Source organism: Terrapene carolina, unplaced genomic scaffold, assembly GCF_002925995.2.
Source record: "Terrapene carolina triunguis isolate 2854851 unplaced genomic scaffold, T_m_triunguis-2.0 Scaffold21, whole genome shotgun sequence".
Lineage (NCBI taxonomy): Eukaryota > Metazoa > Chordata > Testudines > Emydidae > Terrapene > Terrapene triunguis.
Window position 1 is genome coordinate 26,008,479 of NW_020664372.1, and position 24,199 is coordinate 26,032,677.

Below are 24,199 nucleotides of genomic sequence, written 5' to 3' on the forward strand. Positions count from 1 at the left end.
TTAAATGTAAATGTACTTCCATTGTCTCTGGCTTCACCTTGCTCAATTTACATTGGAGACAGACAGACAAAACAACGTTCCTTTGTCAGTGACAAACTTGTTTATCCGCTCTACTTAGATTGCTTGGTCAGAAGATATTTTAGTAACCTATTTCTAACACATGTGTAAAGAATTATATACATAACCATACAAACATCACACAATAATATTAATAAACAATGTGTCACCAGTTTGTGATACAAGACACTGTTTGGCTAAATGTTCTAACTACAGTGTGTTGGGTGTGCCATTGCTAGTTGGCATAAAGGGGCTCTTAGGCTCACAACTAGTCCTTAGTCAGTCCTTTTGATACTTACCATGCCGTCCTAAAGTATAAGTTTAATGCTACACTTCTGGCTTCCAGGAAACACTTTCCTATCTTGTGGTAGTGGGCAGAGGCAGGGGGGGGAAGAGAGGGGAGGGCGGCATGCGGGGTCACATTGGCACACCCTCTCCACCCCCCCAGATTTGCTGCTTGCCTTGTACTGAACATGCTCACATGGACTGAGCATACTCGGTAACACTGCTGAAGCCAGCTGCCCTCACTTTGCGCTCCCCCCCATCAGCAAGGATGGATTGTGTCTGGTAGTGGAACTGCACTCTGTACAGACGGAATAGTGGGTCCCATAATAAGACACAATACAATGGAAACTGCCCATAAAAGGTATTATATGCCCTTGGGATCTTTGGTTAGGGCTACAGAAGGACAAGAAGTGCACTTCTGAACAGATGGACCATCTCCTCCTGGAAGTGGCTACTTTCCAGTGTCCAGTGGTATGTGGAAGATCCAGTGTCACTCAAAACTCTATAGCTATAGGCCTGGTCCAGAGACTTTGCCACCAAGATTCCCTTACATGTTAATCCTCTTCAGAGGTAGCCTGTGTGACACTTTTGGAGGTTACCTGAGGTGTCTGGGGTGAATCACTACCTCCTACTTACAGTGAGAGAGTCTTGTCTGTGCCCGCCAGGGGAAACCCTCCCCAGCTACTGGTTGCAGGCAATGCAAGCACTCAGTTCTGCACTCCATAAGCCCTGTTGGTTCCCAGTGCAAGCTTGCAATTTACATACCACTGAGTACCCAGTCCCTTATTTTCTGGACATGCACATTATATGCTGATACTCTGCCTCCATGGAAGCAATGCACCCCAGTTCACTGGTTTCATCTTAATTCAGCATTCTTCGTACAAAGCACTTACCTGTGTCTGTAGTAAAACCAAATTGAAGTTTATTTAACAGAGCTTGACAGATTCAAATAAAAGCAAGTATAAGGGTTTGGAAACATAAGGTTACAAGTAAAAGAAAAACATGAAAAACACACCTATGCTTAATAACAAGATATGGTATTTCTCATCCAATGGTCAGTTGTTACAGTGCTTGTCCAGTTCAGAAAGATGGGATCTATCTTTCATGAGACACCCCTGCTGGCAGAGTCTCTCCTTTGTAATGGATAAAGTCATGTACTCTTTCTGCTTCTTTTATACAGTTAGACTGCTGTCTCTTACCTCAGGGGTCCCCTATTCAGAGACTTTTCTCGGGGGTTCTTGTCATTGTAAATCCTCAAACCTGCATGTGGTCCAGACAGTGAACATAAGGCTGGCTTCACGTATGTCCATTGTTCTCAGTGTTGATTGAGTTAGCCCTGAGATCCTTCTTGCCTCAGGTGATAAGTTTCACTTCAGTAATTTTGAAACCCAATATCCTACATGTTACGTAACTCTGAAATTATTTCCCATACAAACATCGCACAATTGGCTAGTTCTTAGCTTTCGACAGAGACCACACATGACCCCCTTTGGTGAAATATTGAGAAGATGGTTGTATGCAGGGGTAACATACCTGCCTTTGCATGTCTGTGTCCCAGCCTATAACATTTTGCTGCAATAGGGAACCACTTACAAAGTCCCAGTATTTTTAGGCAGAAAGTGATAATAATCATCACTTAGGCAGAAATGCTTGGGGTTCCCATTTTCCAAGCCATGATAACAAACACTCATTTTCTGGCTGCTTCAGGACATGCTGTAGTAAGAGAGATCAGTCTGCTATGCTTCAGAAGCATCTTTGCCTGGAGTGTCATGGATCTACAACAATCCATCAGAAGGTGACTGCAGGTCTACGTATAACTGAACCTACAAACTTTCTAGTCCGTGTGCCTTAAACACGGCTTCTCTAAGCCACTCTATCAAGTTTCCATCAAGGCATTGCAAAACCCCTTCTTCTACTGCAGGAGACTTGCTTAAATGATCCATTCTGGAGCAGTCTCCCAAGTCTTACTCCAAAAGGCAGATTCAAGAGACTTATCTGTACTCTGTTTTCCTCGGACAGTTTGTTTCATATGTTTTTTAAGACTAGGAATTTCTTCCTCTGAGTTCAGTTAATCTTTATGGAGGCCCTTTGCTTTGCGATCAAAGTGGCCAGTCTGAGGGAATTCCTGTGGTCCTGGATCTGTAAAATGCCTGTTTGCATAGTCCCATTTGTGTGGACCACCAGAGGTCACTTTAACTTTGTTCAGAGTTGCTACTGGCAGTTTAAATGCTTGTCTTTCACCTGTCGACGGCTTTCAAGTGTTTGCCAAGATCATTGTGGCTATAGTAGCCAGCCTTCCTGAAGGAGGTATTCTTTGCCCACCTATACCTTCACTACAGAAATCACTTGGGGTATGTCTCCATTGAAAACGCGATAGCGGAACAGCTGTACTTCAGTGTAGACACTGCCTACGATGGTAGGCGGGGTTTTCTCATCAGCGTAGGTAATCCACCTCCCTGACAGGCAGTAGCTAGGTTAACAGAAGAATTCTTCCATCCACCTAGCGCTGTCTACATTGGGATAGGTTGGCATAGCTATGTCTCTCAGGGATATGGATTTTTCACACCCCTGAGAGAGGTAATTATGCTGATGTAAGTTCCCAGTGAAGACAAACCTTGAGACAAACCACTCATGCATTGAACGGGGGTCTAATCTTTACTGGAGATACGAAGAAGGGCAGTATGTTCACTATTGCACCCTCTCCCTGAAAGGCTAGACTGAGGAGTGAGATGGGACATCCTTTTCTACTTTGCATCCAAAGTATGGGATCCACACTAACTGTAGCTTCACAGCCACTGTTTTTCTCCATTCAGGGCTTTTCCTGTCTTGCTTTCCCGCAAACCCAGACTTAACAGCTTCCTTTCTCTGGTGGATGCAGGACTTAAAGATCCACCAAAGTTTGCTCTTAGAGGTGGCCTCAGATTGGCCATGGTCACAACAGATGAGGGGGTTGAGCTGGGGTTGAGCCCACCATAAAAGGGTTCAGGGCTGCTGGTCCCTAGCAGAGAGTTTCCTGCCAGTCAACTGAGAGAGGAGTAAATTGGTTTTACAGCATATACGTTCTTCAACACGTCACGACCCGAAGGACAAAGTATTCAGTATCCAAACAGTACCCAGTTGCAATTGTTTAGATCAGCAGTTTGGGACACATGGAATTGGAATGAAAATGGAAGCCCACTGATTTTTCCTTTGGCCAATGAGAGCTATTCTGGTAAGCCACTCACGTCGTGGGCTTTTTAGCGGCAGGTCATAATGGCTGACCTGTACTTGGAAAAATGGAATCTGTCTCTCGTATGTACGCTCGTGTAAAAGCAAGGGATGCACCAACTGGTTTTAAATGGTCATCTGAGTAAACAGAAGTCTCGAGCAGAGATTCCTAAACTTGTTTTTGCCGCGCCCCCCTCAAAGATTAATGTCCCATGCACGACCCTTCTTTGTTCCCCTTCTCTCTCCTCCCCAGCCCTCTTGCTCTCACTCTCCCAGCCTGCTGCCCTCATCTGCAGACCCTGCAGCAGGCTGCAGCTGCTGGCTCCAGGTGCATCCTCCATGCTGCTGCTGGCCAGACCCCACTCCCTTTGTTGCTGCCTGCTGCCACCATCCCAGCATCCAGGGCACACGTGGGGTGTGAGGTGGAGGGGCAGGGCTCTGGGGGGATGGGCTCTCAAACCCTTCATCCGTTGCCTTCCCTTGTGCACTGCCTTCACCGCTGCTTCTGCTGCTCAGAAAGAGCAAGACACTATTGTTCTGCTTCGCATCGGGTCGTCACTCTCCCCAATAACCTCAGCACACCCCACACTGTGAAAACCTATGCTCAGGGCAACAGTTTTCTAACTTTTTGAGTTGAGTCCCCTCCTTTTGAGTTACAATTTTTGGTTGGGCCCCCCCAATACCTGCCCCTCCCCTCTCAGGTTTTCAGGGTGGGGAAAGACACATGCAATGGTATCTGGGGGCAGAGCCAGCAGTGGGCACGGAGGCATTGATGCTGACCCATGGGCTGGGTGGTCCACTGAGGTGAGTCGGGGTGGAGGTGGTGCGTCCTCACCGAGCTGCCCCAAATGTTCCTCCATACCCCCTCTCCTCCATAGGGGGGCGTGCCCCACAGTTTGAAAACCTCTCCTCTAGGGAAATGTAGGCAAGGATGTCTTAATGTGTTGGAGTCTGGCATAGCCTATGCCTTTCCCCATCTTCCTGTTTTTGGAGAACTTTGCATAAGAATGGGAAGGAGTGTTTGTGTTTAAATATTTATATTTTCTTTTTCTGAGCCTCTTTTACTATTTGCAAATTCAGCTGGTGCCTTTATGAGAAATTGCGTACATTCAAATGGCCTAGAGAGAGATCCTGTGCAATGGAAAAATGCAATGTGAAATACGTTGCTTGAATTTTAAAGCTGATAATGGCCTTTTTAGTAAGCCCAACTGTATGTGTATGCATGTGCTCCTGGAGTATTTCATGTGAAAACTGTGGTGGTGAATTAGAATAACCTCATTATATGTAATTATTTGCCTGGTACGTCAGACAGATGTACAATTGAAGTCTCTGTTTTGAAAAGCTTAGTCTTACTAGACAGATATGAGAGGGAAAGTAGACCGATATAACTGAGAAAAGAGAATGAGACTAAAAAAACATGTGACGTGAAGCTGACATCTGACCGCCACTTTAATTTTTGTTGAGTAGTGGGGAAAAAAATTGGTGGAATAGGTGGTTAAATCTTAATACTATTTTAATGTTATCTGCATGCTATCATAATTAAATTTGGTGACACTTCTATTATAATCCTTGTTTAAAGATGATGTAATACAAATATAAATATTTTTCTTCAGCATCAAATTTGGCACAAAGGGCATCAGGCCAGGAGCACATTTTCCTTCAAGCTTTTAGCTGCTATGGTTATGTTACAGAATTTTAAGATGAGGCAGATCTGAAAAAGTGTTAATGTCTGCTATGACTCAAAAATAAAATGTTTGATTTGTATCTGATACAACTCAATTTCTTCCACTTGTACCAAATTTAGCAAACAATTGTGGTTCAATTCCACTCCACGCTTGTCTATATTTTGATGGCAAGTGAAGTAATTCTTGTACGTATACAGTTTGTAGTTCTGTAAAAACACTTTGAGGCTTACTGACTCTAGTTGCACATTATATAAATAATTTCATAAATTGTAATAGTGCTTAATTTGCCATGAGAGATGAGAATAGCTGTGACATTTAACTCTGAGAGTAAGTGCTACACATTGAGAGACTTCCTTTATGAAGGTAATTTTTCTGTAGATAACAATATATTAAATGTCTAAATTCAGTTTTACACTATATCATAGTAACTCATAGTAACTGCTATGATATAACATAATTTAAAAGAAAAAAAAAACCTTTATATAAACAAGAATGCATTATTTGTCCAGCAGTGGCTCTTGCGCATGTTCTTTGAGTTTTGAGAGTGCTGAGTCATAGCTGTTAGTCCTAATCAGTCAGTTCATTTCCTTCACGCATTTGTATCTGCCACCAATTTTTTTTAAATGTTAAGATTAAAATTGATAGAAATTAATGAAACTAGAATCTTGTCTTCGCATAAAGCGCTACAGCAGTGCAGCTTTTCCTGTCACCATATAATTCACCTCCCCAAGAGCTGTTAGCTGGCCTGGACTAGGAGCTAGGAACCCCCAGCACCTACCCACCTCACCTCCGGGAACCACCTCTAGTCCAGCCCAGAAAGCAGCACAGAAGTGAGGGTGGCAATCTTGCACACCCCACCCCACCCCCCCGACACACACACAACAACTTTGCAAACTTCCCTCTCCCCATGTTCCCATTTTGGGTCAGGACCCCCTTGGTTAGAACACTGTGAAGTTTCAGATGTAAACATCTGAAATCGTGAAATTGACCAATTTTAAATCCCTCTGGCCATGAAATTGACCAAACTGGACCATGAATTTGGTAGTGCCCTAGTTATCTATTTAAATAGCAATAAGATGAACCTTTTGATCTATATGTTTATAGCACAAGCTTAGTTGTGGGTCTGTACACTCAGATTTAATGTTCTCTTTTGGGGGAGCCTGTTTAAATAAATACTGTAACATCGTTAAAAGCAAAAAATTGATAGTGTGTCCTGTAATGTATGTTAGAGATGGTCTGTGGTGAAACTTGACACTGGTTTACTCAGAAGTGATGGGATTTAAATTTATACGAGAAAAATGTGTGTATCAAAACTGCTGTTCGTTGAGATTTTTTTCCACACCTTGATCACTGTATATAGCAGGTTTGGTCTGGAGATTGATGTATTTCCATAAACCACATTACTGTAGTCTTGCTATGTTTGAAAACAGAAAATAATTCAAAAATGTTACTGTTCAGCTTTTTATCTGAATATGAATACACAATAGGCTAAGCTGCAAAGTCCTGTAGTAGCAGCTTGGAAGAAATTACAGTGGCTCAAGAGGGATATACTTATGAGGTTTATGGCATGTTGATGACTTTACTAATATAACATTTTGTTAAGAATTACCTCCCAAAAAAACCCTACCCTTATTCACTCTCACGTTTTGTCCCCAAACTTTAAAAGACAGGAGCTTTACCTAATTTTATCTTTACCTTTTTACCCAACTTACCTGCTTTCCTGAAGACCGTCTCCATAACTCCCTTTAACAGAATGTGAATACAAAAATGTTAAGCTTTGACACCTTGGTAAAGAAAATAGAACTACTTTAAGACACATTGAGGCCATGTGATGGTTAAAGCCATATTAAAAGGTTGCACCTTCCCTGTAGCCTTCCTTGCTGGCCAACATGGCTCGGCTGCACCCTACCTCAATTTTCCCTTCACTGAAGGCCCTTTAAGTTCACAAGGTCCAGGTATTCAGATATTCCCCCTCTGGGGTCCAATTTATTAAGTCCTGCACAAAATAGAGGTCAAACCTACAAAGTCTTCACCTCAGTTTCAGCTGAGCCCAGCTCCTCCCCCCAAGGGGGTCTGTCCTCTCTTTAAAATTCACTCCTTTTGTCCCAATCTCAAGCTGGGCGCAGCCCATCCTCCCTGAGAATCTGCCTTCCTGCTCTCCCAACACCTCTTGTCTGTAGCTTGGCCCCTCTCCAGGGGCCTTTCTTGCAGATGTCTCCCCCTGCTGACTTAGGGCCCTGCAGGAGCCTTCTTCCTCCTTGCAATGTCTGCAGGCACCTTCCAAACCATCTCCAGCTGTCTCCCCCTTTATAAGACCCAGGTGCCCTCCCTTAAGCCCAGGTGGGCAGCCTGTAATCCGTCCAGGGGCACTGGACCCTGCTTCCTTTCTTGCAGGGGCCAGTCACCTTGTGACAAGCCCATTTCTGAAAACTTGGAAGAAACCCTGGGGAGGTGGGAAATTGGGTGCGTCTCCAGAGAAAGTTGAACCATTCTGAGGTTCTAAAGACTAATCCTTTGCTCTCTGGCTCCAACTTCCAAGCATGTAACTGCTCACAATCGTTTAGCACTTTTTGCATTGTAAGATAAAAGAATAGCAACGTAGTCCATTCCACCAAGTAGTTGATGAGGTTTTTTTCTACCGCTAGGATGTAATTACTGTTCATTACCATCTGATACCATCACCAACAAAGACTAAGAATGGCAGCAAGGAGAAAGAAAGGGAACCAGAAAAAGAAAAGGACGTAAAGGAGGAATTTGCTGAAGCTTTGAGAGACCTGAAGATACAATGGATGACTAAGTATGTCTTTGTAGTTTCCATAAAAGGTCATCGCATAACTTTTATATTTTGTTAATACTACACTTTATAGAAGAAATGGAAGTTTGAGTACCAGGATAATTAAACTTGCAATATCAGAAGACCAGTCTCTCACTGTTGCACTGCCTCCTGATTTAGCACATGCAGAAGCAGCATATTAATTTCATCCCTCTTTTTGGCTAGGCTGGATACCAGTGACATGTATAATGAATTGAAAGAAGCCTTTCCTAATCATCTTCCATTGTATGTTGCAAGACTCCATCAGCTGGATTCTGAAAAGGTGAGTTCTGTTTTTTTAATACAATATTTGTTTCACTACATCTTGCCTTGAGATAGGAGATTAAATCTGAAGATTTCTCCTTTACTGTTCTTCACAGATGCCTAGACTTGACGTGACTGCTCTGGCTATACCGAGTGCAGTGAACTAGAAACTTTTAACTTAGAATCAAAAGCCTTTATCATTTACAAATCAGTGCATTTTTACAAGGCTATAAATGTGAATGCTTAGCATCTCTTTCATTGTTCCCAGCATATCAGAGAAACAGCTTGATTGGCTTATTGGTTGTTTATGGACAAAATTAGTGAGGTAAAGTAAAATTAAAGAAATGAGTTTTCTATCTAGTTCTGAAAGGAGTGAAGTTGCTTATTCGTTGAGGGAATGAATTTCATAGTTTATTTTTTTTCTCCTGTTAAAACTCTGTCTTCTGCATTCATGAACTTCTCATGATGGCTGACAGTTTCCAGTGGAATGTGACTGATGTGTGGGAGATTACGATAATGGAGAAAGCAATCTCTTGGGTAGCTAGGACCAATCCCAGCAACATTTGCCTGGGGAGGCATTGCAGAAACCAGAGCACTCTGGGGTCAGATCACTGTGAGCAGTGTTGCTAACTACACAAGTTGGTGCATTTTGTGCCAGATGTAGGTTTTTCAGGTTCTGGGGCTTTATTTCTACATATGAGTTGCTGTAATCCAGCTTGGAGTCTGTGAATGCAAGGAGCACTGTGGACAGGTTAGTGTCTAATGTTGAGCTCTTTAAAAAGAGAAAGTGTTTAAGTCCTGCTGCTCATTGCAGATATTTGAAGTATATCAAAGCACTTCTGTATGTGTATACTTTTCAAAGGTGAATGCTCAATCTATACCCTTTTATATAAAAGGGTTTTGTTTTTGTTTTACTCTAGGGAGGCTTACAAAGTACTGAACTCAGTATTTGTAGCTCTAGCTAGGAGAGGTCCCTCAGATGTCACCTTCTTCTTCCCTTGAATAGCCATTCAGATGGATATAGTTGGAACCTGTTACATCATTTGATACTGGCTGAAGGATGGAGAGGGATTCCCTCCTTTTGGTTGTCAACACAGCTGAGCAAAGTTTTTTCCCAGTCTCTCACTGATTAAATCTTATTCCCAAGACTTAGTACAGTCTGATGTAAGGGTCTGGTGACTTCTTGTTAATTCCATTTTTCTGGGAATGGACCATCTAGCAATGGGTTGGCTTAATGCTGACTTGTGTTGCTTTTGGAGATCTACTCCAAAGGTCAATGAGCTTAGCCATAAACTATAAAGCCCTTACAGATGGTTTCTTCATGAGATAGACTAGCTGTTCGAGGTGGAGGGTCTGCTCACCAGTCTTTCAAATGAATAAGTGCTTACCCTCCATTTTCAAAGGTACACTGCTATGATCCTTAGCAGATGGTGTTGTTGTCCTCTTCCTGTAGCAGACAGCTGTTGCACAAATTCTCTCTGTTAATCTATTTCATGTTCATCACCATGATAGTGTGAGCTCCTAACATTCCACCTCCTTCCTTTTCCTTTGGTGCTAATTTTTTCTTTTGCAGGGTGCACCACCTCAGACTTTATACAAAACTTCAGAAGCACAATCTCCTTTATGCATAGGAAGGCTGGATTCTGTATCCCTAGCTGGCTTGTCTCAAATCATGATCAGCTATTTGGATGCTGTCTGTAACCCCATTCTTCATCATTCTTGTGTCACTAAGATTGTAAGGTTGGTCTTGTAGTTTGGCCTCCTGGTTAAGGCACTGTACTGTGACTTGGGATATCTGAGATCAGGCCCCAGATCCCTCACATACCTTGTGTGATGTACTGGGTCTTTGCCATCTATAAAACAAGTACTGACACTTTCATTGTCTGTCTTGCTTATTTAGATTGCAAGCTCTTTGAAGCTGGGATCTCCATCTTACTATCTTCAAACCTTAAGAGTTTAAGGTCAGGAGAGACCTAGATCATCTGATCTTCTGCACATCAGAGGCCACTAAGCCCCGTCCAGTTCCCGCTCTATTGAGCCCAATAACCTGGATTAAAGTATTACAGCCCTCAGGAGATTAAGCTGTCGTGTGCCACAGGCAAAGCATAGGAGGGATTGAGGTCTACCAATGCCCAAGGCCTTGCAATAAATGTCAGGGAAATGATTTGGCAAGATACCCTGATAATCCTAACAAGTGACCCACACTCCAGGCTGCAAAGGAGGGTGAAAAATCCAAGTTCCCTGCCAATTTGACCTGGGGTGGAAATTACTTCCCAAACCTGAAATGGCAATTTGACTCTGAGCATGTGAGCAAGATCCACCAGCCAGATATGAGAGAATTTTCTCTACCGCCTCAGAGCACCAGCCTGCCTGTCCAGTATCCCATCTCCAGCCATGGCAGTCTGTGCTTCAGAGGCGCAAAACAAGCCCAGAGCTGTTCTTTACAGATGCCTAAAATATTTTCCTTCCTGAGCCATGCAGACCATGGGAAGCTTGTTGGCGCCTATAGGCCCCACTGGAATATAAAGAAAATAGTAACCTCTTTATGTCAAGGACTTCTAAAATATGGGTTTGTATGGCACTAAGCACAATATGACCTCAATCCTGTCTAGACTGTAGAAATGTTAAATAAGTAAATACATTTGAGAAACTATTTCTATTGCCATGTACTTGTGACTTCAGTAATGTTAATAATATAAAGTGTTAAATGGGGTGACTTCGTTTTGCCAGTCTCACATTTTTCTTTTATTCCTTTTCATTCAGGAACGAATGAAAAGACTTGATGAAATTATTGAAGCTGCAAATACTGTTATCTCGCATATTGATCAAACAGCGTTAGCAGTTTATTTTGCCATGAAGACTGATCCCAGGCCTGATGCAGCTACTATAAAAAAGTACCTAACCAGTAAATACTCCTCCTTGCACCCTATTTCTGTAGTCTATAAATATAATTACCTTTTCTACATACAAGAATTGTAAAGGATTCTGAAAGCTGATCTAGCTTTGTAATTTTTTGAGACTTGGGTTCAAACTTGACTTCAAGTGGAAACGGGTATTTGAGACAAGTATTTTTAGAGTTTTGTGTATTTCAGAATGCAGAAAGACACTGAAAAACTAATTTTGCTCAGAAGAGCTCAGATAAGATTACAAAGGATGGCTTTCAGATCAGAATTGAGATACATGGGCAAAGCTGCGTGGGAAAGTTTGCACTGTGCTTAGTCTCATCAAGTTCATAAACATTCAGAATAATCAGTGGACTGGTAGTATTTGGATAGCAAGGCACTCCTGTAGGAATAAGTGCAGGGTTTTGCATGATACAGTGGGACCCTCAAAATTCTTGAAGGATGGTTCCAAGATGCCAGTGAACAGTACTTGTTGTTTGATAAAGCCACTTTGAAGTGCTCACAAGTGTTTATAGAGAGTCAGGAAAGAAAGACTGGTAACCATGGCTATATCTGTATTCAAATACACCTCTATCCCGATATAATGCGACCCGATATAACACTAATTCGGATATAACGCAGTAAAGCAGCGCTCCAGGGGGGCGGGGCTGTGCACTCCAGCAGATCAAAACAAGTTTGATATAACGCGGTTTCACCTATAACGCGGTAAGATTTGTTGGCTCCCAAGGACAGTGTTATATCAGGGTAGAGGTTTATGGTCATTTTCTCTGTGGAGTTAGTACACAATAACATTCTTTTGGAGTGTCAGTATGTTCAGTAGAAGGTCAGCATTTCAAAGATGACGATGCACTACATTTTTTTTAATCATTTCAAAAGCCCCTTTTATGCTGATCCATTTTGACTGGGGAATAGCAGAGAGCGGCTAATTTAAAGTTTAGGGGCTGTGAAAGGAGGTTTACATTTGTAGGTTAAGTATCAGAGGGGTAGCCGCTCTTTACAGTCTGAATCTGTAAAAAGCAACAGAGGGTCCTGTGGCACCTTTAAGATTTGTAGGTTAGTTACATATTGACCCTGCTTTATTGTATCATTAACCTAGTTGCTTGGAGTGGCTTGTGCATAACGCTATATTTGCTGGATTTAAAAATAATTAAGCATTTCTTGGTAGAGTCAACCAAATGATCTGGTGGTCTTCTAACATCTGAAACTGAGAACCAAATTCAGTGCTGGCTTAAATGGGTGCAGTTCCTTTGAAATCCATGTTGGCTTAAATTAACAGTGGATTGGCCCTCTTTCCATACTACCAAGAACTAATAAAATATATTTCTAGATCCTGACTTCTTGTTAAATTCTTAAAATTTGGCTTGCACTTCTGTTCAAATACCAGAGGCAGTTTAGTTGCTCCTGAACCTCTAGGCTTGGTTAGAATCTGTACGTTGCGTAATGTACACTAACTATATTTTGAGCCAGTTTAGAATGATAGGAAATAGTTTTTCAAAAATGCAGTATTTTAATAGGGTAGCTGAAAATTGCTTCTTCTTCTAGTGTAAATACTAATCAACAAGTGTGTTTAGTTTACTGTGATTTTTAAGGCAAAGTTAAATTATTTGCTCTTGATTAAAACGAATAGCTGCAAGAGACCCCTTGTATTTGTATTCAACTTCTTAATGTAGTGATATGGAAAAACAGAAGTCTACCTTAGTGGATGCCCTTTGTCGGAAAGGAAGCGCACTAGCAGACCAACTTCTCCATCTGCAGGCCCAAGATGGGGCTGTTTCAAGTGATGCTGAAGGTAAAGATGACGATCAAGAGAGCTGCATAGGTGTTCTGTCAGAGACTTTCTGGGAAACAACAAAATGGACTGATCTTTTTGACACTAAGGTAAGAGGACAAGCAGAAATTCTAAATGTTGCACTCTTGTGATGGAATTTAACACCATCTTTGTGTGTGGCTTCCAGGCATCTCTCCCTTCCACTCCCTAGTTCTGTCCCTATATGTTGTGCCAGCCTCTCTCAAATGTTTTTCCTCAGGTGGGATCTCTCCTAGGCTATCAACTCCAAGGCAAATAAATCTATCTGCTCTGTGTGTATACATATGGAGAGGGTATGGAGCAGTAACTGCAGACTTTTATTAACAAACTGCTTCATTTTTCGAGTTACTAGTTTACTATTCCTTTCAAGGAATAGTTCAATTGCTGTCCAATACAGCACTTCTAGCCCTTCAACAGAAGCATGTACAGCCCCTGTTCTGTGCTGGTCATGAGTCCGTAGCATTTTCTACATTAGGAATGAAAGAAAAGCCTGTGTTCCTTAGCTGTGGGTAAGGGCTGCAATGGGAGAAGCCCTCTCCAGAAGTTGAATTACCACTTGTAACCTGTTAGCAAGTTCTTATCAGGGTAAGGTCCCTGTGTCCTTCAGCATAGCTGTTTCAAAGGAAACCATAAAATCCCAATAATACATATGATTATGTAACTGTTTGGGTTATTACTTATTTCCTTCTTTAACTGGTATGTTGCTATGCACTGTTAAAATAATTGCTATGTTTCACATCAGACATGGCTGTATTTCAGTGGTGAATGAATTTTTCCATATATTTATATGAATTTCAGTTAGTACAGCGCTTTGGAATCATTTTGAGATGAAAACTGTTGAACAAATCAGAAGAAATGTTATTCTTTTATTCCTTCCTGACCCCTGCTGATGATTCAGCCTATAGCCTGAAGCATGAAGATTGATGATTATTTATTCAAGATAGCTTCTTTGTAGATGTTCTTATTTGTGTACATGTCTTTCATCTTCCTCTGTTGATTCTTAAGCCACAGTGCTGGGCTGGGCTATGCATTAACAACAACATGCTATGCAGTTTAATTAACTTTCTTGCCTTTTAATTTCATCTGTGCTCTCATATTATGAGAAAGGATATATAACATATTCAGGAGTGTCCAACTGGCCTTCTCTATACCATTTATTATTAGAGCTCAGTGGACCATTTTCAGCAAAATGAAATTTTGTCAAAACATGCTGGTACTTCCTGGTGACCAGAACTGACATACTATTAAAGAGGCACCACCAAATTAAAATCTAAGCTAAATCTAGAGTAACCTTAACTCTATGCTTTATAAAAAGTTATTTGGAAGAAATTTTATGTGAACCACATAGTTGGCATTTATCCACTTGATATTTAGGGATCTAAAGTTATCTGTTATTAATTTTGTTTCAGGGTCTCAATACTCTCAATTTTAATGATTACTGTTCTGATCCATGGGTCACTAATACCGTTGTACCGGTATATTTTTATGACATGGAATTTTTATCTCCATTCTACCCGATGATCTATTCTCTAGCAGACATTTTTATAATAGTTTAATCTTTAAGTACTACTATTCCATACATACGACGTAAACTCTCTTTTTCTATGTAGTTTGTGGGAAGGAAAATAATTTCTTACTGATTTTTCTTATCTGACCATATTTCAGAAATCCAAGTTACATTTAGGCCTTCTAGTGACAGGCATGCTAGCTTATTTGTTGTCATGCATTCCTCTTCTATCCAGCTAATAAGGATGGTCAGGGGCATAGTGTTTACTGCTCCACCTACTGGGAAGCCAAGGGGTGAGTGGGAGGGAGGATGAGTGGGGGTAGATGTTGTTGTAATTATTTTAATAAATTGTCTTCCTATCAGTGTTCCCTCTAATTTTTCCCACCCATGTGCAGAATGAATTTGGTGATGTGTGACACATTACCTCCATATTGATGCACATAACAAAATTCATGTGACGGGTGGGGCTGAGGGGTTCGCAGTGTGGGAGGGGGCTCAGGGCTGGGCAAAGGGTTGGAGTAAGGGCCCTGGCTGGGGGTGCAGGCTCTGGGGTGGGCAGGGGATGAGGGCTGGGGCAGAGGGTTTCGGGGGGCGGCTCTCTGGGGTGGGCTGGGGATGAGGGGTTTAGGTGCAGGCTGCCCCGGGGCAGTGACAGGGAGAGAGGACTCCCCGCAGCACACTCCCTGCAGCAGCAGCACCTGGGCTGGGCGAGAAGAGATGCCTCTCCTATGACTCCAGCCTGGCCTGGACCTGCCGCATCTGTGTGAGAGGTGCTCCTCCCCCAGCCCCAACACGCTGCGGCCTGGAGCACGCCCAGCGCTCGCTCCGCATTAGGTGACTCCCTGAGTGAGCCGGGGAGCATACTGAGAGATCTCAGGAGGTGCAAACCACAATATAGGACCTACCATTTGAGGGTTCGGGGCTCTTTTCAGAGCTAATTGAGTCTAGGTTCCTGAGCCACCCTCCGCTCCCTGGGTTGCACATGCCTCAGCAGTCCAGGAAGCCTTTCCGCCCTCCTCCTCCTCCGGTGCAGGTCCTGGGGGGCTCCCAGGTCTGGCTCATACAGGAGAAAGGACAAAGGGCCTAAGAGATGCTACCCATCCTCTTCCCGCCCGACTGCCCAACCTGACCCTCCCAGAAGTCAGGGACGCCAGAAGCATTTATTTTGAGGGTGCACTCCAGGACGGCGCCCCAGACAATGTACTGGATCCAACCCTCCCTTTCTTCAACCGCCTCTGCCCTTTCTGGTCGGCCTGGTCCCGTGTCCCTTAGACCACAGGGTGCTAGATATGGTTTCTTCAGGCTGCACCCTGCAGTTTGCAGCCGAACATCCCTCCCATCTCCCCTTCCCCGTCCCTCTTCAGGGACCCTTGTCATGAGCAACTCCTTATTCAGGAGGTCGAAAACCTCCTTCGCCTTGGGGCAGTGGAAAAGGTTCCTCGGAACATGGAAGACAGAGGATTCTACTCCGGCTATTTCCTAATTCTGAAGGCAAAAGGGGGTCTCAGACCCATCCTAGACCAAATTCTGGAGGGACTTGTTGAGGTGACCTAGAAGTTTTGCGTGGTCTCCCTGGCCTCCATCATCCCTTCCCTGGACCCAGGAGACTGGTACGCTGCCCTCGATTTAGAGGATGCTTACTTCCATATTTCCATCTTCCTGGGGCACCGGCGCGTCCTTTGCTTCATGTTGGGCAGGTGCCATTTCCAGTTTATGGCAATGCCCTTTGGGCTTTCGTCGGCTTTGAGGGTATTCACAAAATTTATAGCACCACTGGCTGCTTACGTGAGACATCAGGGAGTCCAAATATACCCATACCTCGACGACTCATTGATAAGGGGCCGGTCTCCGGGTCAGGTGCGGAGATATTTTAACCTCTTTTGTTCCACCTGTCACGACTGGCAGTTGATGATAAACAAGACAAAGTCCACCTTAACCCTGGTGCAGCACATAGAGTTCATCGGAGCGGTCCTCGATTCCACTTGGGCCTGGGCCTTCCTTCCCGAGACTCAGTTCCAGGCCATGGCGGACCTCATTGTGGGCCTGCGGGCTCACCCGCTCCCCACCGCTCACACGTGCCTGAGGCTAGTAGGCCACATGGCAGCGTGTACTTACGTGGTCCGGCATGCACAACTCCACTGCAGACTTCTTCAGGCGTGGCTAGCATCAGTCTATGTCCCCAACCGGCACAGCCTGGACCGGGTGGTCAGGATTCCGGACAGCATACTTACGTCCCTCATCTAGTGGCGTAACCCCTTCCCTCATCGGTGTTGGAAGGGGTTCCCTTCACAGCCCTGTCCTTGTTGGTGACTCTTGTCTCCGACGCTTTGGACCTGGGCTGGGGAGCCCACCTCGGCGATCTCAACACTCAAGGCCCGTTGGTCCAGTCACGCTCAATCCCTTCATATCAATGGTAGGGAAGTCAGGGCAGTTCGACTGGCCTGCTAGGCCTTTCTACCTCATATGCAAGACAGCGTGGTCCAGATCCTGATGGATAACACGGCTACAGTTTTCTATATCAACAGGCAGGGAACAGCCAGGTAGTTGGCACTTTGCCAGGAAGCCCTCTGGCTCTGGGATTTCTGCCTACAGTACAATATCCATCTCGTAGGCACTCACCTTCTGGCTTCCAAGAACGCATTGTCAGATTGCTTCAGCAGGACATTCTCATATCACCACGAGTGGTCCCTTCATCTGGAGGTGGTCTGCTCCATCTTCTGCAGGTGGGAAACTCCTCGGGTGGACTTGTTCGTGTCCAGGCAGAACAGGAAGTGCTACATCTTCTGCTCGATTTTGGGCATGGACAGAGGAGCCCTGTCCAATGCCTTTCTGCTCCCGTGATCAGATATCTGATGTACGCCTTCCCTCCGGTACTGTTGCTGCCCAGGGTCCTCATGAAGATCAAACAGGATGGCGAGAATCGGCCTCATAGCACCAGCATGGCCGCACCAACACTGGTTCAGCACCCTGCTGAACCTTTCGGTAGCAACCCTGTTCCAGCTACCGCTCAGGTTGGACCTGTTATCCCAGAACCATGCAGTCTTCTGCACCCCAACCTGGCAATTACATCTGACGGCTTGGCTGCTGCGTGGCTAAACACGCAGGAGCAGCAGTGCTCGGCTGAGGTTCAGCGCATTCTGTTCGGGAGTAGGAGGCATCCACCAGAGCGACCTACATGGCCAAGTGGAAACGGTTCACCTGTTGGATTGCAGACAAAGGTGTTTGTCCTGAGAGGGCTTCGCTGCAGCTTATTCTTCACTACCTCCTGCATTTCAAACTCCAGGAGAGCTTGTCCCTCTCGTCAATCAAGGTCCATCTAGCAGCCATCTCGGCCTTCCACCCGCTGTTGCCAGGTAGGTCTGTTTTTGCTCAGGCTATCACGGCCTGATTCCTTAAGGGCCTGTAGCTCCTTTACCAGCACGTCAGGGACCCCGTCCCTCCTTGAGACTTGAATCTGATGCTGTCTCAGCTCACGGGTCCTCCCTTTGAGCCCCTGGCTTCCTGTTCTCTCCTTCTCCTCTCCTGGAAGGTCGCATTCCTGGTTGCAGTGACGTCAACCCACCAGATATCCGAGATACAGGCGCTCACCTCGGAGCCACCGTACACAGTCTGCTACAAGGACAAGGTCCAGCTAAGGCTGCACCGGCTTTTTTCCTAACGTTGTCTCTGTTTCATTTGAGCCAGGATATTTGCTTACCGGTCTTCTTTCCGAAGCCGCATAAATCAGAAGATGAGTGCAGGCTACATGCCCTGGACGTCTGGAGGGCTCTGGCCTTCTACGTGGATAGGACCAAACCATTCCGTTAAGTCGATGCAGTCGTTCATCGTGGTGGCCAACAGGATGAAAGGTCACCTGGCACCCATTCAAAGAACTTTTTCTTGGATCGATGCCTGCATTCGCTTCTGCTATGATCAGGCGAAGGTGCTGCCACTGGCAGTCGTCACCACCCACTCTACCAGGGCTCAGGCTTCTTAGGCACATGGGCCAGAAAGGCTGCCGATCCAGAACATCTGTAAAGCGGCCACCTGGTCTTCTGTCCACACTTCTACATCCCACTATACACTGACCCAGCAGGCCCAGGACGATGCTGGCTTCGATAGAGCAGTACTGCAAGCCGCTAAGCTGTGAACTCCAAGCCCACCTCTGTGGATACTGCTTGTGAGTCACCTACAATGGAATCGACATGAGCAAGCCCTCGAAGAAGAAAAAACTCTTGTTCTTCGAGATGTGTTGCTCATATCCATTCTATTTCCCGCCCTTCTGCCCCTCTGTCACAGTTGCCAGCAAGAAGGAACTGAGGGGGTGCAGGGCTGGCGGTGCCTTATATACCACCGCACGGGAGCGCCACAGCCAGCTCTACGGATACTGCTAAGGCAGAAATCTGACAACTGTGCATGTGGGCGCGCAAACACCTAAAATGGAGTGGACACAAGCAACACATCTCGAAGAACAACAGTTACAAAAGGTAGGCAACCTTTGGGTTTTTTTTTTCATGTTGCCCCAGGCACATGGTGCTGTGCATAATATGCTTTTGACCCAGATAGCTGGTACATTCAGTAGTACTCCCACGTATTCTAGTTAGAGCTCTTATTTCAAAAGAAACAAACGAAAGAGAAAAATCTGCGGTCACTGGATACACTTAAGAACATAAGTATAGAATATAAGATCTAACTCTAATCCATGCAGTGCCCTGCTAGACTTCTCCAACTGATTACATTGTTTACTTTTTGTTTATTGTCCTTCAGCTAATTTTCAATCCATGTTACTATTCCTATCATTAACAGGTTTTGATTAAAATTTTGAGACCATATCAAACGCCCAATAAAAATGCAGATATCACACCTATTACATTCCCATCATCCAAAAATTTTGTAATGATATGCAAAAAAAGCAATTGAGTTTGTCTACCTACTTTGTCGTGCATTCACATGGGAAAATAAATTATTATCAAGATGCTGCTTCCAATTTGATTTTTATTTTGTATTTCATACTGAAGAAAAACTAAGTGTGTTTACTCTTCTGTGTTATCTGCTCTTTTATGTTAACCAATGTAGTGACTACAATCTTTCTTTTACATTGCAATTTTTACAGTATGACTTAATTTGGCCGGTGCATGCACAGATGCTGAAGCTGGAGGTTTCTTTTTATGCCACGGAAAACTTCTGCGCTTATGAACTTGTAGTATCTTACTGTACTTCACGTATTATGCTACTAATAAATGTATACAGTGGTCTCCAAAGATATTGCATAGGGTTGCAATATCTGTCACTCTGGTGACCAGTCAGCTGGGAAAACTAGATTTTTATTGGTTGCAAATAGGGGTGGGGAAAAAATTGCATCCCAGATTGAAGTAACTAGCTTTTCTAAAGCCTTTTTGCCATATCCCTGTAGTTGTCCTGGTGTATCACTTTTATATAAGAAATTAAAATAAGATATTCACTATGGATATATGTAGTGGATTGTATCAAAGGTGAAAGACTTGGGTTAGCACAAGCGCTAATTTCTGTAACAGTAAAGTAGCATGGAGAATCTACCAAAATCTTCTTCATTAATTATTTGTTAGGCTGTTAAGGAATCAGTTTTATTTGACATCTCTATGGTGGGCAGGTGTGTTCACCTGCACTTTTTATGTGTAATGTTGATAAGGTACTAAAAGCTCAGTGTTGCAAATAAATTACTCACCCTCGTAATCAACAAACGCTCTGGTTTTCATATCTTAGCAAGCAAATTCTCATGATGAATATATTAAGCAAAAACTGAGGCCTGTTTTCATGCTTATCTGTTTGCATTGCTTGTTTATAATTATGTACATGTGTGTATACACCATCCACTGTTTTTGTTCGTGTTTGTTATGCAATCAGTTTAATACTTGCTGGGATTCATATCCCACAATCTGACATTACTTTTTTCCATGGGCTAAAAAAAAACTTGGCTGTTTTATCATTTATTTACAGTACTGTGTATTTAGGCAGTTGTTGAAAAATCTAAATAGCTATAAATGTGATCCAGTGTACAGCTGTTTGAGTAATGAGATCTCTGAATCCTCATAAAATGTTCTGAAGTTTGTGATAGTGACAAACACTTGCTCTTATTTTAGAATTAAAACACAAGTACAGTAATTGCTGTGATTCATCTGTGTTCATCAACATAAGAATAAATTCGAAACAGTCTGGTAAAATGTTTAACTTTGACTTGTCTGCTTTAAATTGTTTTTTATCTGAACAATGCTAGTTTTAATATGGTGGTAGATTTCTAACTTTTTTTATTTGTTAACGTACTGTAGGTTTTAACGTTTGCCTATAAGCATGCATTGGCAAATAAAATGTATGGAAGAGGTCTCAAATTTGCCACAAAACTTGCAGAAGAGAAGCCAACCAAGGAAAACTTGAAAAATTGTATTCAGGTAAGGGGTAGTCAATAAATCCATTTAATTATGGAGGGGTATTATGTATGCTGAAGAATCTCTTAATATTAGGAGATGTAAATGTATGTTCATTATATACTGCTTAAACTATTGAGTTTCAGAAAATTTTCACTGAGATTCTGGAACAGAACGTACTGGATAGGCTTTTGATCCAGGAATATTCAAATCTGAAACATTTTTACCTCCCCCCAAATTCAGCAGGGGTTCTGATTGGACTTAATGAATTTATCTGGCACCAGTTAGCCAGGGGATTAAGCTCACTAGCTCAAAGGTGTGCAAGAAAGATGTGGGGCGGAGGGGCACTTGTGAGGTCCAAAGGCAATATCCAGAAGCCCAGTCCTCTAGCCTCTGGTAAGCAGGAGGGTGCTTGGATTCCTATTTGGGCATGCTCCCTGGACGTTTCACGGGAATTCCATCTTTTATATCCGCCTCTTAGCTTCCCCCCAGCCAGGTGCTGAAAGGGAGAAAGGGCTTGTCTCTTCTTCACTCACTTCAGAGCCCTTCCTTCAATAACCCCTTCCCAGTCTGTTGCAAAGTGGGTGGGAGAGAGAGAAGTGAGACCTCTTTCTTTCCCCTTAGCTATTCTTACTTGGTGGATGCTCAGTTAACAACACCACCACTGCCTCTGCTCAAAGCTTTCTGAAGCAGCAGTATAAAATTAAGGGTGCTCCTTAACAGTTTCAAGGAGCACTTTGAAAAGGTACTTTTTAATTCCCCTCAGTCGCTTAGCAAAGCTCATGGTAATGACAAGTTGTCTAAGCTGTGGGTACTCGCCACCTTTGGAAATCAGGCCACTTTTATTTAAGTTCCTAGATATGGATTCATGAGCCTAACTTTACTTTCTCAGGTTTTAAAGTTAAAGCCAGTTTTTAAATTGAGGCCAAAATGTTTTAAGTGGTTTGTTCATTTTACCACTGTATCTAGATTAGGAAATTGTTGTTCAGAGGCATACTAGTGCCCTGACTACTGTCTAGACTTGCACATGAATTCCGGGTGTTTTATTCTGAAGTACTTAAAGTTGAACAGCACAGAGAAAATGTGGGCCCTAAAGACATTTTGCTTACCTAAAGTTAAATTAACTATACAGTTATTTAAAACGGGTATAAGGAGAAAAAAATCCCCAAGTTTACTGGGATTCTTGTGCTGCTTAAGACTACATTTTGTTCACTAAAGCTAAAATACCGGTCTTCAAAAACTAAAACCATTCTATATGAAAGTTTAGAGCTCCAGAAAGCAATAAATTGAAGTTATGCTTCTTACAATGAACCTCTTTAACATGCACTTTAGATTAAGAAAGAATGAGAGAAGATATCCGTGTCAAAAGAATCATCTAATTTTTTTGCTTATCAATTATATTTCTTTAGTTAATGAAGTTACTTGGATGGACCCATTGTGCATCTTTTTCTGAAAACTGGCTTCCTGTCTTGTATCCACCTGATTATTGCGTGTTTTGAAATACCTACAGTTGTAAACATACAGAGATGGTTTTATACTGACAGGGTAGGAAAGATAAGTTTTACCTTTTAATTAGAACGCATGTCTTCATCAAATACTGAATACTGATTATTAAGTTGTGTATATTTATCAGAAAGGCACCCTGGTGTGGCTTAATACCTGTTAACCTGACTCCTGACATCAGGGAGTTTACTTAGTGTGCATCCCATTGCTGGCAATGGATGTGCCAGAATTGCCAGCACCAAGGATTTGGAATTGGGTTGGAAAAGATTTCTTGCATGCATGTTAGGTTCTTAACTGTTCATTTTAACTGCAAACCTGTAAAAGCTCTGTATTTTTTACAATGAACAGGGTTTTAAGATGTTTAATCTTAATTTCTTTTTCAACTGTATGAAGGCCTTAAAGCTACATCATAGTAGCTAAAATTTTATTTATTAGACTATAAAGTAATGGAACTCCATTACCTGTACTGTTTGCAAGAGTTTACATGATGATTTTTTTTAAACAACAACCACCTTTCAAACGGTCTCTGTGTGTATCTCAGAATTGCTGATACATAGGTGCTCTTGTAAATCTTCGTCTTTGAGATATTTCAGGCAAACTTTCAAAAATCCATGTGAAGTTGAGTATCAGGTTGGACTGATACATGTATAAAAGTGCCAGACAGTTAATCAGGTATTGTAAAGCTATACATACAAATGTTTAATAATGTTTAAAAAATGTAAAACACAGCGTAAATGTGCAAAATTGAAGATAAAAAACCACCATGTGCACTCTGATACTTTAAAGGATTTTTTAATTAATAAAAACAAATAATGAAGCTGAAAACTGTTCTTTTTTTTAAGAGTACATAAACATAACGTGTTAAAGCAGACAGCTTTAGGAATAATATAGAAATGCAATGTAAACAGCATATAAATGTACAGTAACTCCTCACTTTAAGTCTTCCCGGTTAACGTTGTTGATCAATTAGGGAACATGCTCGTTTAAAGTTGTTCAGTGCTCCCTTATAACGTTGTTTGGCAGCTGCCTGCTTTGTCCACTGCTTGCAGAAAGAGCAGCCCATTGGAACTAGTTGGTGGGGGCTTGTAACCAGGGTGGACCGGCAGGCCCCCATCAGCTCCCCGCTCCCCTAAGTTCCCTGTGAGGCAGCTGCCCAGCAGGCTACCAATTGCCAGCAGTTCAGCTGTCCCTCCCGCCACTGCCGTGTGGTGCTCCTGCCTTGGAGCTGCTCCCGGGAGCCTCCTGCTTGCTGTGCAGGGGGGGAGGGGGAAGTGGGGGGCTAATGTCAGGGTGTTCCCCTCCCCCCTGCTCCTGTCCCCTGCTTACCCCATCTCCATAGAGTGGGGGAGGGACACACACGACAGGACTCAGGACAGAGGGAGCTTGCTCACAGCAGCTGCTGTTTCAACTTGCTGATCTACTTAAAAAGGCAATGTACTTAAAGTGAGGTCAGCGTACTTAAAGGGGCAATGCGCATCTCTTTCTCTCTCACACAGGGTGTGTCTCTGTCTCTGTCTGCCATGCTATCTCCTCTCCCTCCATTTGTGCTGCCTTGCAGAGGGTGAGGCTACATTAACAACAATGTGTTAACCCTTGAGGGCTCAGCCGAGTGCTTGTTCATCATTTAGCAGTAAGGCATTCCCTAGGAAATATCCCACCCTCTGACTTCACCACCTCCACCAAGCTTCACAATCATCATTGCTGTGTACAGTATTAAATTGTTTGTTTAAAACTTATACGGGGTGTGTGTGTGTGTGTGTGTGTGTGTGTGTGTGTGTGTGTGTGTGTG

General features: G+C 43.3%; 1 protein-coding gene across 4 annotated transcripts in view; it reads left to right on the plus strand.

Moving 5' to 3' along the window:
• The window catches only part of TPP2 (tripeptidyl peptidase 2), a 75,505-nt gene extending 52,413 nt beyond the window's left edge, over positions 1-23,092 (plus strand). For 3 of the 4 annotated variants that reach the window (XM_024194171.2, XM_024194172.2, XM_029914398.1), the window contains 6 exons: positions 7,880-8,031; positions 8,233-8,329; positions 11,074-11,204; positions 12,884-13,091; positions 20,812-20,931; positions 22,317-23,092. In XM_024194171.2, the coding sequence (XP_024049939.1) occupies positions 7,880-8,031; positions 8,233-8,329; positions 11,074-11,204; positions 12,884-13,091; positions 20,812-20,931; positions 22,317-22,406 (798 nt within the window). In that variant the 3' untranslated portion in view covers positions 22,407-23,092. Of the gene's footprint in view, positions 1-7,879; positions 8,032-8,232; positions 8,330-11,073; positions 11,216-12,883; positions 13,092-20,811; positions 20,932-22,316 lie in introns of those variants that run through there. The other variant, XM_029914406.1, reaches the window with a different exon arrangement.
• The last annotated feature ends 1,107 nt before the right edge of the window (positions 23,093-24,199 follow it).